The sequence below is a fragment of the Thamnophis elegans genome, chromosome 13 (genome assembly GCF_009769535.1).
Source record: "Thamnophis elegans isolate rThaEle1 chromosome 13, rThaEle1.pri, whole genome shotgun sequence".
Taxonomy (NCBI): Eukaryota; Metazoa; Chordata; class Lepidosauria; order Squamata; family Colubridae; genus Thamnophis; species Thamnophis elegans.
In genome coordinates, this window is record NC_045553.1 from 10,623,986 (window position 1) to 10,638,762 (window position 14,777).

The window sequence follows — 14,777 nt, forward strand, 5'->3', positions numbered from 1 at the left end:
ATTTTTAAATGGCTGTTACATACAAACTGCTTTGACCAAATCACAACTGAAGTGGTGATAAGACGCCAGGGAAAGCCAAGGGAAATCATCAAAGCCATTAAAAAGCTAAAGTTAGATTATTTTGGACATGAACACGGAAAATACGGCATCCTTCCCTTAATCATCTAGGGAAAGATGGAAGGCAAATGAGGTCCAGGCAGAAGAAGAGCCTCATGGCTTCAAAATCTAAGGGACCCATTTGGACAAAACTCAGCAGCACTTTTTCAAGGGGCTGTTGACAAAAATAGGATTGCTGACATGATCGCCAACGTTCAATGATGAATATGGCGGAAGAAGAGTATTTTTAATGACAAGAACGCTTGGAAATATTCCATGTTCCTCTCGTACCTGGGTGTTGGATGAGATATGCTTCGACCAAATTGTTCAAAATGTGATTTTTACAGATCCGTTCCACGGGACAACGGCATGTTGGACAGAGAGAAGATCGCTCCATCCATCCTGAGTAGCAAGCGGCGCAGAAAGTATGCATACAGGGCTGCAAACTAAAGACAGGAGATGAATGAATTGAAGTAGGACCTGATTGGTTAATATAGTCTAAACCTTGGGAGACAGGAAGAAAATGTTGTGGCCCACCAGTGGCCCGCAGAGCCTGGCAGCAAATTCAGATGGTGAGGAGGTTGGGGAGGAACATGGGCGAGTCCTGGAGTCTGGGGAAGGCTCTGACGGAAGCTCGGCATTGGAGGCAGAGAGGGGGCCAGGGCTGCCTTCAGAGTCAGATTTCAGTGAGGCAGACAAACAGCCGGAGCCTGTTCCCAGTGTGCGCATGTGCAGAGTTGCCAGACAAAGGGAACAGCTAAAGACAGGGCTTGACTTGGGAGTAAGGCCACAGGTGGATGGTGAATGGCCCCTCCCATAGGGAATAAAGAGGAGTGAAAGGGGAAAGGAGTTTGCAGGAGACAATTAGTTCATTCCTGCATTCTTGCCAAGTATTGCAGTGGAGTCTGAAAGATCTCGGCCTGGCCACTCTCCAAGCCTGATAAAGGTTGGTAATTGTGACCTATCTTGAAAGACTGTGGGAGAGAAAAGACTTTGCTGGAGAGGAATTCACTGTAAATTAAATAAAAGGGGTTTATCGGGACGAGGACTCAGCTTTGTACTGCTGGGGAAGCCTAGGTCAGAACAGAAAATTTGCTGCCTCGGGTGGAAGTCTTCCTTTTGTCTCCCAAGGTCATCCCCATACACCATTAAAGCAAATCACCCGTATTCCAAAATTCAAAAATCAACATCTTTTTAAAATAAAACAAATCTGGGAAGTTGGTACTCACTGCTGACTCACATGTTAATCAAGGTTCATCTCATGGCCATGTATAATGGACTGTGTATTTAATTTAACCCTTCTAGCTCCTTCTCTTTCTTCTCTCTCTTCTCTCTTCTAATTCTCACAACCAAAATACAAATATGGTTGAGAAGGCCCGGAGCTTTCTTTCTCGTCTTGTCCCTACCCATTTCAACTGGAGGCATCTTGGTCTAACACGTTAACCACTACACCTCGTTGGCTCTCTCCTGACATGGCTGATATATAACTTGGTGGTACACCAGGAACGCCCACTCCATTGTACACTGAAATAGGAAACTGATTGGCTGAGCCAGAAGGCCTGTTTCAGAAGGTTCCATGGAACTGATGCAACAAGGGAGAAGGGCTATGAAGTAGCCACAGAGCAAAAGAGCATTGGAACATTTGGGTGGAAAAGTGGAGCTTGGGAAAAAAAGATCCTACAGAAAATGAGGTGAGGAACCTAAGGGAGCTAAAAGCAGGAGGTTCAAAAACCTAAACTGGACATATAGCCCAAGTGAAGAAAGAGTGGGGTAACTGCTGATAGGATGAAAGTTTTCAAGGAGGAAAAGGAGTCAAAACAACCTCTGTGTGCAAATTTTAAGCCTTGATTAGAAGTTGAGAACATGTGGCATTCAAAATATGCCTGGCCTACTACCCCTAGCAGTCTTTTCCATTCGGCCTGCTTCTTCCAGACTCTGTGAGTTGTGGTTCAGCAACATTCAGAAGTCCCAGATTGTTTTGATTTAGACCTCAGCAAGCAGCATTTGACTTCCTAAGCTCTATGGTCACCAGGGGACTCAAGAATCCTGACTGGTCCCTCTCAAGAAACATGAGTTCTCCTTCTTGAGTCAGCTCAACGCTTCTTGAATGGAATCAACTCAACGCGTCTTGAGTTGAATCAACCCAACGACTGCTGAGTTGAATCAATTCAACGACTGCTGAGATGAATCAACCCAATGCCACGTGAGATGAATTAACTCAATGCAACTCAACGCTGCTTGAGTCGTATCAACTCAACGCTGCTTGAGTCATATCAACTCAACGCTGCTTGAGTCGTATCAACTCAACGCTGCTTGAGTTGAATCAACTCAACGCTTCTTGAATCAATACTTCAGGAATCAACAGTTCTTGAGCTGAGTCAACATTTGGCTCTTGGGCTTTAAGACAAAATAGAGGCAACAGGGCAACTTTATTCTCAATCCCATTCAATGACTACAAAGGTGATGTATGACCTTTCAACTGTCCTCCTGACAAAGACTACTTCTCTTTGAAGATCTACTGCGGAGCAAATGAGCTAGTTCAGCCCTTACCCTCCATCCAACCTTCTTCACTTCATTTTTTCCATCAGACATCCTTTCTCCAGCTCATCTGGATTACTCCTTTCTTTCTTAGTCAACCTATGATCATCCACCTATACCTGACACAGTCATGAAGCAGTTCCTGGCAGATGATGCAGCTCAGGCTTTCTCCCATTTTGTCGGGCTTCATGGTTGCCGATTTGACATCTCCAGGGTCAGGTCTCATTTCATGTCCGTCTGGGGTGACCACCTGAAGGGCAGAGCTGGCTTCACCATCTGCAAGAGAGGTTCTTATGTCACATTGGGGAAGGCATGTAAAGGAAAAAACAGCATGGAACCCAACACATTGTTGCTCAACAATCAAGAGGTTGACTGTTGGCCACAGAAATAAGAGCAGCTCTTTAATGTTCACAACCCTGGATTAATTAGTGGAATAGCTTGTCTTTCAGATGTGTGGGTACTCATCACTGGAGGTTGTCCAAAATAGAGTAGATGACCATTTGACTGAGATAGTATAAGGTCTACTGCTTTGAGCAGGAGGTTGGGCTGGAAGACCTCCAAAATCCCTATGATTCTATGTTCCATATTCTAAGGGCTGTGTGTTGTGGCCCACCAGCTGCCAGCGGAGCTGGTGATAGACTTGGACGAAGAGGAGGTTGGGGAAGAACTTGGGCCAGTTCTGGAGTCTGGGGAAGACTCCGATGGATGCTCTGAGTTGGACGCAGAGATGGAGCCAGGGCTGTCAGACATTTCCCAGCCACCAGGGAGGCAGCTGTCTGTGGAGGCTGAGATAAGTGGGGAGGAAGAACAGCTGAGGCCTGTTCCAGATGCACATATGTGCAGAGTTGTTAGGAGCGGAGAACAACTGAGGACAAGGAGTCGACCCGGGAAGCAAAGCACACATGGACGCTGAATGGCCCTTTCCTGGCTGAGAAATAAATAGAAGGAAAGGGGAGTGATTGTCGTAGGAGACAACAGTTCATATTTCTGAAGATTTTGCTCATTGTGTTTCATGCCACAAAGACTGCTTGCCAGAACTTAATTTATAGCTTCGGGGCTGGGAGCTCCTGGCCTGGCAATTATCTCAAGGAACTGATAAGGTCTGTTACTCCAGTTAACTCTTTGTTATTGGGATTACTGCCTGGACTTTTTGGTGTGTGAATGCCAATTAATTCACAGGAGATAAATAAAGAGGAGGTGTTCGGGACAAGGAGTCTGTTTCTTGCTTGTGCCAAGGCTGGGTCAGAACATTGTGATCTTAGCTTCTGCTAAGAAGGTATCAAATCTCTCCCTGCAGAACACAAAAATATACATTGTCATATATACCCACCTCTTCTGATTTTCTTCCTAACGGGGTAGGGTGAATCTTTTCCTTCCCTTCCGGAAAGCTGGAACATGGCTGTTTTCTCTGCATCCCTCATAGAAGCACCAGAAGTTTCTGAATTTACAACAGGCTGCCTGAGTTGAAGCAATGTCTCTGGTCCAGATGGTACCAATTTGAGCAAAGCGGGTGCAAAAATTAAGGTATGATGTTGGGATCCTGTAATCAAGGAAAGAATGATGATCACGGTGAAGGATCTTTGGATGCAACCAAATGACTCAGGAGCAGGGTTCCGCAAGCTTGGCCACATTAAGGCTTGTGGACTTCAACTCCCAGAATTCCCCAGTCAAGCACAGCTGGCTGAGGAATCCTGGGAGTTGAAGTCTACAAGCCTTGAAGTTCTCAAGTTTGGAGAACTCCTGCTCCGGAGGAACAGTTCCCTCTCTCTACTTCCTCAGCCCATCCGAAAGGTGCTTTTTTCAGGAGGCAACTGGACTTTGTTCTTTTTTTCTTTTGAAGACGTTTTGCTTCTCATCCAGGAAGCTTCTTCAGTTCTGACAGGAGAGTGGGGAATGGAAGGATGGAACCCCCTTTGAATGGTGTGGGAACAGGAATGGATTTCCAGAGGAAAAAATTGCAGACTACAGGAACCATTTGCACCACTCAGGTGACCCTGAGGACGCAGATAAACCTCCAAGTGGCCTCAAGGACTCTCTAAAAGGATGCAAACGACCAGCTGTCTGCAAGGAGTATAAATCCTTCAATTCCCCACCATCCAGTCAGAGCTGAAGAAGCTTCTTGGATGAGAAGTGAAATGCCTTCAAAAAAACCTCCAAGAAAGCCCAGTTGCCTCCTGAAAAAAAGAACCATGATGTGGAGGACTGAGAATCTCCACAGACTTTCTGAGCCAATTCTTTCCCTGCTCATTCCCTTCCACTTCCCGCAATACCTTGGTCACCCTTCAAAGGACGACTCAACCTTGGGCCAAAGAGGCTCAACCTTTACCAGCTATTGAAGGGTTCGCCTTCTCAGTGGAGGTGGACTCGGCGGGAGAGGTAGCAACGATTTGAAAGAGGTTTGACGTCGAAGTGGATGGCTGCGGTTCCTCGTAGCTCGTCCGAGAAGCTGGCGGCGGCGATGCTGTTGTTGAGGTCCCATCATTGCTTTCTCTGGTGCTTGAGGTATATTTGGTTGTGCGGCATGCGCCATCTAGAGATGGAGAAGAGGGGGAGAGTGTGACCTCAACACGGCCAGGAGAGCCGCAAAGAGCTGAAATGTCTCCTTAGTAGGTCCATGGGCTTCAATTCCTCCATGCTACTCTACTCACCTCCTGGATCATTAGCTCCATCCTTTTCGGGGTGCAAAGATTCGTACAGGTACGCCACGTCTGAAAGGAGAGAAGATGATTGAACTCAACAGAGCAAAGCGAGGTGGCTCTCCTTAGAGGTTGTGGCTGCTCCATCACGAGGTTTTTTTTTTTAAACAAGAGATTGGACAATCATTTGTCTGAAATGAAACACTAACATCTCTGGGCCTTTAGTGGCTAAGACGCTGAGCCTGTCGATCAGAAAGGTCGGCAGTTCGGCGGTTCGAATCCCTAGCGCCGCATAACAGAGGGAGCTCCCATTACCTGTCCCAGCTTCTGCCAACCTAGAAGTTCGAAAGCACGTTAAAAATATGCAAGTAGAAAAATAGGGACCACCTTTGGTGGGAAGGTAACAGCGTTCCATGTGCCTTTGGCATTGAGTCATGCCGGCCTCATGACCACGGAGACATCTTTGGACAGCACTGGCTCTTTGGCTTTGAAATGGAGATGAGCACTGCCCCCCAGAGTTGGGAACGACTAGCACATAAGTGCGAGGGGAACCTTTAACCTTGCTATAGCCCTTAAGCTGTGAATATCAACTTCCTGTGAATGTTTAACCTGATTCTTAGGATGACCTTGAGGTCTATTTCTGACAGCTTAGTACCATTAGGAAAGGATCAATCTTACACCCACACATTCCATCGCATTCAAAGACAACTCCCAGTTGTAGAGAGTATGATGTCTGGATAACTGGAAGGTCATTTCTTTTAGTTTGATTTACAAGTAATGCTCTTCTATCCCCAATCACAGCTGTCCTGCCTTAACATTTCCTACAATCATATGGTTAGATTAGATTAACAGAGTTGGAAGGGGCCTTGTAGGTCATCTAGTCCAACCCCCCCAAAGCAGGAGACCCTACACCATTTTTGACAGATGGCAGTCCAGTCTCTTCTTGAAAGCCTTGAAAGTGATGAAGCTACCACAGCTTCTGTTCCATGGGTTGATTGCTCTCACTGTCAGAAAATTCCTCTTTATTTCCAGGTTGAATCTCTCCTTGTTCAGTTTCTATCCATTATTCCTTTTCTGGCCTTCGGGTGCCTTGGAAAATAGCTTGACCCCCTCCCCTCTGTGGCAGCCCCTCAAGTATTGGAAGACTGCTACTGTGTCTTCCTTAGTCCTTCTCTTCACTAGCCTAGCCATGTCCAGTTCCTGCAACCATTCATCATGTTTTAGTCTCCAGGCCTTTGATCATCTTAGATAGATTCAGATTAAGAGAGTTGGAAGGGATCTTGTAGGTCATCTAGTCCAGTGGTTCCCAAACTTGGCAACTTTAAGACTTGTGGACTTCAACTTCCAGAGTTCTCCAGCCAGAAGAGCTAGCTGGAGAATTCTGGGAGTTGAAGTCCACAAGTCTTAAAGTTGCCAAGTTTGGGAACCACTGATCTAGTCCAACCCCCCCCCACCCCACCCAAGCAGGAGACCTTATACTATTTATGACAAATGGCAGTCCAGTCTCTTCATGAAAGCCTCCAGGGATGAAGCTCCCACAACTTCTGAAGGCAACTTCTGTTCCATGGGTTGATTGTTCTCACTGTCAGAAAATCCCTCCTTACTTCTAGGTTGAATCTCTCCTTGGTCAGTTTCCATCCATTATTCCTGGTCTGGCCTTCAGGTGCTTTGGAGAATAGCTTGAGCCCCTCCTCTCTGTGGCAGCCCCTCAAATATTGGAAGACTGCTATCATGTCTCCCCTGGTCCTTCTCTTCATTACCTCCCTTCGTCCCATCAGATCGCACAGAGTGGGCCTCCTCCGAATTCCATCCGCCAGTCAGTGCCGACTGGCGACTACGCGGAGGAGAGCCTTCTCAGTAGCAGCTCCGACCCTTTGGAACGACCTCCCCGTAGAAATTCGCACCCTCACCACAGTCCAGAGCTTCCGCATAGCCCTTAAGACCTGGCTACCCCGTCAGGCCTGGGGATAGGATTTTATACACCCCACCCGAATGTTGAATGAATGTTGTGTTTTATTATTATTTGTATTTGTATTCACATATTGTTTTACGTCTTGTTTTGCACTCCCTTCCCTTGAGTTGTAAGCCGCCCTGAGTCCCCTCAGGGAAAAGGGCGGCCTATAAGTGACAATAAATACCAAATACCAAATTAGACTAGTTGTATTAATTAAGCCGTTTAAGGGAATGAAATAAAACTTACTGTTTTCTGGATCGTATTTCCTGTAAACAACATAGATCACGTCCCCGGTTTGCAAAGGGCAGGTCTGTCTCTTCACCACCTTCTGTTTATTGATCACTGTTCCGTTAGTGCTGCAGAGGGAGGTAGGAAATACAGGTGGGATTAAGACAGAATTCTTTTTTTTAAAAGAATTTTTTTAAAGATAAACTTACAAAACAAAACATAAATCATCTTCTAGTTACATCCAGTGTGTCGGTTGGCTACAAAACTTTTGTGCATCCTTTCCATAGTCTCATATAAAGTCTCATATTATCAATCTAATATATATGCATAGATTATTAATCTTTTATTTGACTATAACTATTATTCCTTCATTTTATACGAGATATTCTAATTTTTGAATTAATTTACATTATAACAATTCATTACATCCTCCTAAACCCTTCCTATAATAGTACATCTCTATATTGTATTCTGTGTCATTCCATTGTCCTTGTGTTGTAAAATTCACAGTCATATTTCATTTCCATTTTTTTTTTTAATCTAACCATTGGTAAAATAAATCCCAAGACAGGATTCTGGATTGGCCCTTGTGTGATGAGACGCACAAGGAATTGGTCTTCGGTGCATAAGCTCTCACTGTACATAAAAGCTCTAAGTGATCAATCATGACCGTAGCCGTCGTAAAGAGGATAATGATCATCATTATAAGATGCCCACCCGTCTCCTTTCTACCACTGCTGACCTAGGTTAATGCCACTACAGTTCATTTAGTGACCATTTCAAGTTACGATGGCACTGGGAAAAAGTGACTTGGGGCCAATTTTCACCCTTACGATCATGGTCACATAAACAAAATTCAGACGCTTGGCAACTGGCTCACATTTTTGACAGATGCCATGTTTGACAGTCATGTGATGTTTTTCACACCCTAAGATCATGTGATCAAAATTCAAAAGATTGAAAATTAGACTCATATTTATGACGGTGGCAGTGTCCTCTGTGTGTCAGGGTTACAAATAACATCCAAAGTTAAATCAGAGTCCAAGGCAAAGTATTGCTCAAAGTTCCAATTGATGAAGAGAGCCACACTGGCACATCTGGGAAACCCCGAATCTGAAAGCTTCCCGATTTTCCCCACCCCGATGAAAGTTCAAGATCTTTCCCCAACACCCACAAGCCCATCACATGGTCCAATCTCCCACTGCCATGCTGGCAGTTCCATCCATCCAATTCCGGCCAGGTGCAGAGACAAAGGATGACCTTGGCTTTCTAGAAATAATTTTGTTATGGCTACATAGCATCCAACTCCATACAACACCCCCACTCCCGATTCTTCACTAATTAAATAGCATAGTAGAACAGAATATTAGTGTGGCAGATCCCAAAAGGAACTGGCTGCAGGCTTGAAAGTGTGTGTGTGTGTGTGTGTGTGTGTGTCCGTCCGTCCGTCCGTCCGTCCTGATTCCCTTTTGCGACCTTCTGACAAGCCAAGTCCATGGGGAAGACAGATTCACTTGCTAACTGTAGGGACTCACTTAACCACTGTAGCGGGAGGTCATTAAAATGGGGCAAAGCTCTACTTGTTTCACTTAGCGGCAGAAATGTTGGGTTCAATCGTGGCCGTTAAGTCGAGGACTACCTGTATTAATACAAGGAAGCTCATCCAGCCAGCTGATTTCCAAAGAAAAATCAAGTCTTACAAATGTTGTGGCCCACCAGCGGGCAGCAGAGCTGGCAGCAGATTCGGACAGTGAGGAGGCTGGGGAGGAACATGGGCCAGTCCTGGAGACTAGAGAAGGCTCTGAGGAGGGCTCTGTGTTGGAGGCAGAGAGGGGGATAGGGCTGTATGCCAGTTATCAGCTGCCTTCGGAGTCGAAGATCAGCAGGGCAGAAGAACAGCTGGAGCCTGTTCCCAGTGTGCACATGCGCAGAGTTGCCAGACGAAGGGAACAGCTAAGGAACAGAGGTCGACTAGGGAGTAAGATCACAGGTGGACGATGAATGGCCCCTCCCAGAGGAAATAAAAGAGGAGCGAAAGGGGAGTGGAGTTTGCAGGAGACAATTAGTTCATTCCTGCATTCTTGCCAAGAATTGCGGTGGTGTCTGAAAGATCTCGGAAATTGTGAACTATCTTGAAAGACTGGAAGAGGAACGACTTTGCTGGAGAGGAATTCACTGTAAATTAAAGGGGTTTATTGGGACAAGGACTCGGCTTCATGCTGCTGGGGAAACCTAGCTCAGAACAACAAAAGAGACACACAAGAAATATTCGTTTTCACCCACAAAACCACAGAAGGATAAGAACAGCGCTGACCTGGTATCTTGTAGCAAAACCTGACCGGATTTTTCATCCACTGTTATTTTACAGTGATAGCCAGACACCAATTTATTGCCAGGGAACGATAAGTCGCAACCTTGGACAGAGAGAGAGATAAAGAGAGAGAAGGGAGAAAAAAAGCATTGCTAAATTTGGTAATTTCGCCTGAACTTTAAACAAAGTCTCCTGCTGTTTCTCCCCAACACCCCCAATTTTGCACATAATTTCATAACTGAAGGGCAGTTACCGTATTTTTTGGAGCATAAGATGCTCCGAAGTATAAGACACATCTAGCTTTTGGGGAGGAAAACAAGGGGAAAAAATCTGCTTCTGCCTCTCAGCAATTTGCCTCCTTGCAGAAAACAGCAATATACACAGCAATATACAGACTATATACACTGTTTGTAGTGTTACATTTCAGATTATACTTGTACAGATGCTGTTAAAATTGGTGTGATTTTCTGGAAGTATAGTTATTCTCTGCTATTTCAAAGAAGATACAATAGCACCGGGCCTCTTTAGATCAAGCATTTATTCTAAAAAGCTTCTTCATTTTGTTAAGCTGCCTAGAACAATAATAAAGCAGTCTTTAAAAATAAGTCTAATAATTTGAACATTCTAAAGGCATTTATAGTTATTGACTTACCTCCTTGCAGCAAACACAAAACAGCCTGATTAGCACAAGAAAAAAAATCTGCCTCTGCCTCCCAGCAATTTGCCTTATGCAGCAAACAACAAATTTCACTTTCAGTTTAAGTGAACCTCCCCATCATCAGCTGTTTCAGGCTGCAGGGATTGCTATGGCCTATTGCAGCCTCCACAAAACCCATTTTCCCCGTTTGCTGCAAGGAGGAAAATTGCTGGGAGGCAGAGGCCAAAGGGTGGGGGACGGTGGGTGGGTGGGCTTACATTCAGTGTATAAGACGCACCCAAATTTTCACCCTCTTTTAGGGGGGAAAAGGTGTGTCTTATACTCCGAAAAACACAGTATGTTACTTTTACGAATGCAAGACTAGAGTTTTGAACCCCGTACCTTTTTTCCTGCCAATGGTCCACTCGTTTTTCAGCAGCAAGACGTGGGGCTCCGCTTGTTCCACCCCCAACCGGATCAGTTTCCCCCAAGGTTGTGGCATTCCGATGGGTTGTATCTGCCCTCCGAGTTCTATGTGCTCCATTGGGACTTCACATCTGCGAAGGGAGGGGAGAAATACATTGATGCAGGACAGGGTGTGTGTGTGTGTTAACAACAGCTCTAAACGGGGTTGACAAGTTGAGCTTTTGGTGGAGGGGGGGGGGCTCAACTGTTTTTGCAAGAAGCCCAGAAGAATATATATGGGAGGGGCATACAGTAGTGGCCAAAATTGTGGAAACCTTTTGGGAAAAGTGTATTTTTGAAGTTTGATGGCTAATAACACCCCTTTTTATTGGAGTACCATAAAATTAGATATCTATGGAAAGATAATTCAATCAAGAATGTAATGCAGCATGGTTTGTTCAATTATCTGTATTCTATGTAAAGATACAGACAAATATAGCTAGCAATAAAAGCCAGTTAATAGAAGCAATCATTCAATCTTGGTTTCACTTTATAACAGCTGCAGAACTAAAAGACTTGGCTAACTCCATGGGAAGACGTTGTAAGGCCATAGTTCATGCTAAAGGTTACCTAACTAAGTATTAACTGACATGGTGATAATTTTTGTATATCTCGTTTTTCCTATGGTGATAATTTTTGTATATCTCGTTTTTTCTATGTCTTTCACTTTTCTTCTTTATAATTGATATTCTAATAGCAAATCCTCCATAAAAGACATTGCATTACATTCTTGATTAAATTATCTTTCCACTGATATATAATTTTATGGTGGTTCTCCCAAAATAAAAGTGGTGTTACTAGCCATCAAACCTCAAAAATACTGTGCACTTTTCCCAAAAGGTTTCCACAATTTTGGCCATTACTGTATATACATTTGAGATATATGCATTACACATATATCCCTTCTTAGACCACTTTGGGTGGTCTTGGGAGTTTTGAGGGGCCTGCAGAGGATCTTACCAGATCCTAACCTTGCACACTTTCGAACATAAAAGAATTGTAGCGTTGAAAGAAATGTCCTTTTGGGTTCGGCTCCAAGTGGGGAAAAAGACACTGGAGACATGGAGGCTGCTCGGAAAGATGGTTTAATGGTGGACAGGACCCCATGGTTTGAGTCCTGAACAGAAAAGGGGGATCAGATGCTTCAATGTTGATGGAGAAGAAGAGAAGGAAAAAAGCTGAGATGCTGAAAGTCCCTGGTTTTATGCTCTCTCTGGCCTTTGATCTTGAGCTTGTATTCTGATTGGTTGTCAGACTCCCATGGGGCCATGCAGGGGCAACTCTCTAGGCTGTATTTTGAATCCAGGTTTGGTTGAGTTCTCAGATGCCATGTGGCGAGTGGCTAAAGGCTAATGCCTTCACCCCATCACCTTGGAGCTGAAGGGGAGAACTCTTTATTATGTAAAGGGACAGGCTTGGGCATGTTAATGGCCCGTTGACAAAGGTGGATGGGCAGGAAGCTGCAGGGAGCTACTCTGACTTTTAAAAACATGTTTCTTTCTTTTTCACATCCAGGGAAATATAATATTCTGCCATTTCAATATTTCCTAGGATATTTCATTTTTTCTGGGAGAGGGCTGGGCGATAACTTTCCACAATAGTATCTCATAATTACACTTATGTGATATTATAATATAGGATAAAATTATCTCACACTGCATTTTTATCCTGCCTTTTATGCAAAGACAGAGATATGTGGTTCACTCAAGGTAGCAAACACGCCCAAAATTATCGGTCCATTTTCTCCACTGCAACACTGAAAGAGGGCCCAGCTTTTTAAATATTTATACATGCACACAACACTCACCCACGCCAGGGGTGGGTTCCTGCCAGTTCTAACCTCTTCTATAGAAGAGGTGCCACAAATCTACCGTGCCGTTTAGAACCAGTTCCAGCTCCCTCCCCGCGCACATCATTAAGATGAAGAGCGAGAGGAGGAATTTTGGGAGCTGAAGTCCACAAGTCTTAAAGCTGTTAAGTTTGCACATCCCTGGGGGCTTTTTTCCTAAAGGGTTAGGAGTGCAAGGGTCTTGTAACTTGACAGCTTTAAGACATGCACACTTCAATGCCAGAGTTCCTGAGCCAACATGACTGGAGGAAGAATTCTGGGAGTTGAAGTCCACAAGTCTTAAAGCTGTCAGGTTTGAACACCCCTGGGGTTTTTTTTCCTAAAGGGTTAGGGGTGCAAGGGTCTTGTAACTTGATAGCTTTAAGACTTGCGTGCTTCAAATGCCAGAGTTTCTGAGACAACGTTTTGGTTGCTAAGCATGAGCATTGTTAAGTGAGTTTCACCACATTTTACAAGTTGGCCATGCCCACTCAGTCACATGACTGCCAAACTACTCCCACTCTGTAACATGGCCATCAAGCCACTCCCACAAAGCAGGCCACACCTACAGAAGAGGTTCTAAAAAAATTTGAAACCCACCACTGACACTTACACAACCCATGTTCGTCTGGGAAAAGAAATGACTGCACAGATCCAACTAAGGAAGCCCGTCCCCATATTCCTCAGTTCCCTTGGCTCTTCCACATTCCTTTACACAGTTGCACACTAGTCTCCTTCCCTTTGCACGTGTGTGCATGGACGCACAAACAAACCAACCAACATGCTTGGGAAAAGAAATGACTTTGCTAAGGAAGCACCGTCCCCAAATTCCTCAGTTGCATTGGCTCTTCCACATCCCTTTGCACACTTGCCTCTTTCCTTTACACGTGTGTGCATGCACGCACAAACAAACATGCTTGGGAAAAGAAATGGCTCTAAGGAAGCCCCCTCCCCAAATTCCTCAGCTGCACTGGCTCTTCCACATCCCTTTGCCCACTTGCATACTTGTCCGCCTCCCTTTGCACCTGTGTGCATGCACATGCATGTACGCAGAGACACAAACATGCTTGGGAAAAGAAATGACTTTGCTAAGGAAGCATGTTCCCATATTCCTCAGCTGCACTGGCTCTTCTACATCCCTTTGCACACTTACATACTCCTCCCCCTCCCTTTGCACAAGTGTGCATGCTCGTATGCACACATACAAACATGCTTGGGAAAAGAAATGACAAGGAAGCCCCGTCTCCATATTCCTCAGTTGCATTGGCTCTTCCATATCTCTTTGCACATTTGCACCCTCGTCCCTTTGCACGCGTTGCACGCCCTCCCAGCCGCCTTTTGCAACCCCAGCTCCTCTTCCCTCTTTCCAGGCAGGGGCCCCTCTGAGTGGGCTGGTCTCCCCACCCCCTGCACCTTCCAGGGGGCTCTGCTCCTCCCCTCCCCCCCAGCCGGGCCTCCCTGCCCCGCAATTCCCTGCTGGCAGTGGATGCTGGGACCTGTAGTCCTCCCCCACAGGGAAGGAGGGAGGCGCCCGGTACGAGCCTCCCTCCGGCGTCCTCTGCCTTGGAACGCGCGGCCGAAGAGCAGCCCGAAGGAGCCGCGCCGGGCCCCGCCGCTCACGCCCCGCTCCGGCCGCCCGGGAGGAAGCTCCGCCGCCGCTGTCAACAGACCCGGCCAGCCCTCAGCTGATCCGGAGGGGCGGGGCCAGGGGCGGGGACTCGGCGCACATTGGTCGGCGGGGCTGCGTGACGCCGCTGGAGGGGGGGCGGGAAAAGGAAGCGGCGGCGGACGTGCGCGAGGTGGCGGCGGTGGCTAGAGCGTCCTGCGAGTGCCATAGAGGGGAACGCTAGAGCGGCGTTCTTTGGCCAAAGACACGTGGTGGTGGAGTCGCCACTCTAGTCTGCCTTTCGATTATACATACACATCTATATAGGCAATTATATCTATATATTTTATATAGACATAGATATACCCATATAGATACCCACCCATATATACCTACATATATACCTACATATATACCTACACACAAACACACACACGTTAAATATCTATATAGATATCTATATTTCTTATCATCCATC

At 45.7% G+C, this 14,777-nt stretch overlaps 1 protein-coding gene across 2 annotated transcripts in view; it reads right to left on the reverse strand.

Annotated features, from left to right (window-relative positions):
* Positions 1 to 14,383, reverse strand: part of CHFR (checkpoint with forkhead and ring finger domains) — a 30,569-nt gene extending 16,186 nt beyond the window's left edge. Inside the window, exons 1-9 of one of the 2 annotated variants that reach the window (XM_032229221.1) lie at positions 14,190 to 14,383; positions 10,803 to 10,957; positions 9,767 to 9,866; positions 7,471 to 7,580; positions 5,283 to 5,342; positions 4,961 to 5,164; positions 3,965 to 4,174; positions 2,754 to 2,910; positions 388 to 542 (exon numbers count right to left, since the gene is read on the reverse strand). In XM_032229221.1, coding sequence (XP_032085112.1) covers positions 388 to 542; positions 2,754 to 2,910; positions 3,965 to 4,174; positions 4,961 to 5,164; positions 5,283 to 5,342; positions 7,471 to 7,580; positions 9,767 to 9,866; positions 10,803 to 10,944 — 1,138 coding nt within the window. In that variant the 5' untranslated portion in view covers positions 10,945 to 10,957; positions 14,190 to 14,383. Of the gene's footprint in view, positions 1 to 387; positions 543 to 2,753; positions 2,911 to 3,964; positions 4,175 to 4,960; positions 5,165 to 5,282; positions 5,343 to 7,470; positions 7,581 to 9,766; positions 9,867 to 10,802; positions 11,494 to 14,189 lie in introns of those variants that run through there. The other variant, XM_032229222.1, reaches the window with a different exon arrangement.
* Between the last annotated feature and the right edge of the window lie 394 nt (positions 14,384 to 14,777).